The 4005-nt window shown below is 53.2% G+C and overlaps 1 protein-coding gene across 1 annotated transcript; it reads right to left on the reverse strand.

Moving 5' to 3' along the window:
* Positions 1–854: 854 nt before the first annotated feature.
* LOC132009006 (DLA class I histocompatibility antigen, A9/A9 alpha chain-like) lies at positions 855–3999 on the reverse strand. Its single transcript, XM_059387443.1, has 7 exons — positions 3810–3999; positions 3337–3612; positions 2459–2734; positions 2235–2339; positions 1793–1825; positions 1609–1656; positions 855–1477 (listed from the first exon to the last, which is right to left on the reverse strand). Exons 1-7 carry the CDS (start codon positions 3946–3948, stop codon positions 1473–1475), a joined length of 882 nt encoding a protein of 293 aa, XP_059243426.1. The 5' UTR covers positions 3949–3999; the 3' UTR covers positions 855–1472.
* Positions 4000–4005: the final 6 nt, after the last annotated feature.

Below are 4005 nucleotides of genomic sequence, written 5' to 3' on the forward strand. Positions count from 1 at the left end.
TGCCTCTCTCCCCTCACAGGGCTCCCCTCCCCTCCCTTTCTCTGCTCAGCCCCTTCCCCCACACCATCTCTCCTGCACAGCACAGCACACAGATCTCTCTCTCCTGAAACACTGTACTCAGGCTTTTTGGCTCCTTTTCTCCAACCACAAAGAGATCTACATTAGACTCTGCTTTATAGATCCATGAACGTGGATCCAAGCCAGCATTAGGATCATTGAACTAAAGGTAGGGGAGAGAGGGCAGAGCAGCTGGAGAGAAAAACTGATGTTTATTAAGGCTGAGATACTTTCAGATTCTTCCTCTATCTCCAGAATCCTAAAAATAATCTAGAAAACAGGTCTAGAGTGAAGGGAAGAGATGGGTGAATCTGAAAGTTCATCTCTCTGTACCACAGAGACTCCTGTGTGGTAGGGACAACCTAGGTCTATGGGAGCACAGCCCAAAGGACACCTGCTGCTATAACTGACAGGGTCACCCACGGAAAATGGTACGAGAACTGGTACACAAGAGCAAGAGCTGGCCTGACGCTCTAGAGAAACAATGAAAAAAAACCCACCCCAGAAAGGAGGCTATGACCCAACCCAGGCCCGAGGTGAGGCTGACCCAGTCACAGGAAGCTCTTGCTGCACAAGGTTCTGGTACCAGGTGATATCCAAGTCCCTGTGATCACAGCTCCTAGTGATACAAGCTTCCATACAAGGGCCAAGGACACAAAGCAGAGAGATGACCCAGCTGAGGTGTGAGCATGTCATTCCTGTGATGCACTGATCACACACTGGGCACAGGCCACATCCCCGCTCGTCTCCTCACACCCTCTGCGCCTACCCGCAACAGACTTAGCACAGTAAACGCACAGATTCTGGAAGGTTCTTAGCACTTCCATTTATTTGCTGTCTTAATTTAACAAATCTCCTCTTTTATTACCTCATAAACCCCATATGGAAGAATTAGGAAACAACTCATGTCTGGATTCTCATTTTTTCTTTTTCGTTTTTTTAAAAGATTTTATTTATCTGACAGAGATCACAAGTAGGCAGAGTCTGGAAGAGAGAGAGAGAGGAAGCAGGCTCCCTGCTGAGCAGAGAGCCCGATGCAGGGCTTGATCCCAGAACCGTGGGATCATGACCTGAGCCGAAAGCAGAGGCTTTACCCCACTGAGCCACTCAGGTGCCCCTGGATTCTCATTTTCAATACAGAAGTAAGTCATTTGTACTCAGCCCAACATGAAATAAATATAGAGATGGAGATGGTTCAGCCCTGCATCTGCTGGAACAAAAAAGCACATCAAAAAGAATAAAAAATCAGAATAGGGAGGGGTCTGGTGGGCAAATCTCCTTATGTCCTCACATACGCTCAAAGGAACACAGACACATTCTGACGTCTGCACAAAGAGAAGTCAGGGGTTGTTGATGTCACCAAGTGGGGGTGTGAAGAAATCTTCCATCTCTTAGTCCCCACAAGGCAGCTGGTCTCACACTGTAAAAAAAAAAAATAACGTACAAATTGAGGTCAGTCCCATAAGTGGGGACATCTCAGCAGCCCCCCTCATGCGCAAAGTGTCCCTAGTGCCCCAACCCATCCCCATGTCAGGGTCTCCAGGGTCTCACCTTTAACAGCCGTGAGAGACACATCAGAGCCCTGGGCACTGTCATCGCCTAGGGGAGAACAAACAGGACGTGGTCAGAGCCCAAAGGAGAGGAGACTACAGGAGGAGCTATGGGGTGTGTGAGCTCCCCATGGGGTCCTGTCTACACTATCCCAGGGTCTCAGGGATCACCCCTCCATACGTACGTGCAGCATGAGAGTAGCCTGGTTTTTTCTCTCCTGTGGGGGAAAAATATCATGTCAGAGGCCTGGGACAGCTCCCAGTCCTGGTTGTAAATAAAGTTTCCAGAATTGTAACAGAACACCGAGGACACGACAGAAAACATGAAAAATGAGGTGAGGAGTCACTGGGTCACTGGACTTGCTGGCATTCTGTCCTCAGCAGGGACTTCCCTCTCTGTCCTGTGACTGCTGGGCATGAGGTCCCCATCATCAGAATTAACAAGATGAAAATGTGTCTTTCATTTTCACAAGTCTCTGCTACAGAGTGTGTGTTCATGATCTGCTCCAGAGCAGGCAATTCCATTTGTGAGGATGGTATTTCCCAGTAACAAGGCAGGACAGTCTGCTACCTAGGAGACTCCCCAGAGGGACAAGAAACCTCAGATCTCCCCACTCCATTCCTTACCTGAGCACTTCCTCCAGATCACAAATCCAAGCACTGCAATGACCACCAGGAGAGCCAGGAGACCCAGACCAGCAATGATCCACGTGATGAGGTTGGTAGATGGCTCTGGAAATGGAGAGAAGGAGAGGGGTATAGAGCTCTGGTAAGTGTCCTGGCTCTGCTGAAGTTCTCCAGAAGGACTTCTGCTTTCCCTGAGAAGAGGCTCTACCCAAAACCCTCCTTACCCCATCTCAAGGTGACAGGCTTGGGCAGTCCCTCATGCTGCACGTGGCATGTGTATCTCTGCTCCTGTCCAGAAGGCACCACCACAGCCACCCACTTCTGGAAGGTTCCATCTCCTGCAGGCCTGGTCTCTACAAGCTCTGTGTCCTGGGTCAGGTCCTCTCCATCTCGCTGCCAGGTCAGGGTGATCTCCGCAGGGTAGAAGTCCAAGGCCCAGCACCTCAGGGTGACATCACGGTGAGAGATGGGGTGGTGGGTCACGTGTGTATTGGGGGGTTCTGAGGAAGAGAATCAGAAAATCCACACTTGGGTTTGCCTTTATGGCCACTGAAACGGCATTCATGTGACCATCCGGAGATGAACTGGGTATTGGTTCGGATGGAAGAAGCACAAAACCCAGTCATCAGCACAGCCCTTGGGATCTTCTAATCCTGGAAAGTTCTAGACTCAGGGAGAGCGTCCAGGATAGGAGGCTGTAGGTTTAAGGGAGAGTGTGCACTAATGGTCCTGAATGTGGCCGGGGTTGAATGACTCAAAACACCCAGTCAGACCTCCAAAGATGTTTGTATTGGAGAAAAAGGCCTTGAGAGGTTCTATCATGGTTTCCAGGGTGGCTGCCAGGGTCAAAGGGAACCACTGATGGGTTATTGTAGGGATGGTCTCCACCTGTCTCCTGAGAGAGACTGGATTCCTCAATTGTCCTTTAGAAAAAAGTCACCCTCTGGCTGAGTCACTCTCTAGTAGGAACCTGAACACCCAGGCGGACCTCCCTCTCCCCTCCCATGGGAGGGCGCCGTTCTGACTTGAGTCCATTTTCCCTTCCTGGTGGGAAGCCAGCCCCAGGGGAGGGGAGATCAGGGAGGCCCCGCGGCCCCGGTACCTGCGCGCTGCAGCGTCTCCTTCCCGTTCTCCAGGTACCTGCGGAGCCACTCCACGCACGTGCCCTCCAGGTAGTTCCTCCAGCGCACTGCCTCACCGGCCACCTCCCACTTGCGGCGGGTGATCTGCGCCGCCGTGTCCGCCGCGGTCCAGGAGCGCAGGTCCTCGTTCAGGGCGAGGTAATCCGCGCCGTCGTAGGCGAACTGACTGTACCCGCGGAGGAGACGCCCGTCGGGCCCCACGTCACAGCCGTACATGCTCTGGATGGTGTGAGACCCTGGCCCCGCCCCGACAGGCAAGCGGTTAAGTCCACACAGAAAGTAAAACCGCCTAAAAGTTCCCGCGGGTTCTTCCGGCTTAAGGATGGGGGACGGCGGCAGAGGGGCAGCGGGAGGGTCCCTCAGACTCGGGTGACACTGAGACCCGGATATCGGAGAATGAGGGTGGTGACCTGGACCCGGCCCTGTCGCTCACCGGCCTCGCTCTGGTTGTAGTAGCCAAGCGCGGTCTGCAGGTTCACTCGGTAAGTCTGTGCGGTGTCCTTGATGATCCGCGTCTGCGGGTCCCAATACTCCGGCCCCTCCTGCTCCACCCACGGCGCCCGCGGCTCCATCCTCCGACTGGCAGAGTCGCTGTCGAACCGCACGAACTGCGTGTCGTCCACGTAGCC

Source organism: Mustela nigripes, unplaced genomic scaffold, assembly GCF_022355385.1.
Source record: "Mustela nigripes isolate SB6536 unplaced genomic scaffold, MUSNIG.SB6536 HiC_scaffold_3121, whole genome shotgun sequence".
In the NCBI taxonomy this organism is placed as follows: Eukaryota; Metazoa; Chordata; class Mammalia; order Carnivora; family Mustelidae; genus Mustela; species Mustela nigripes.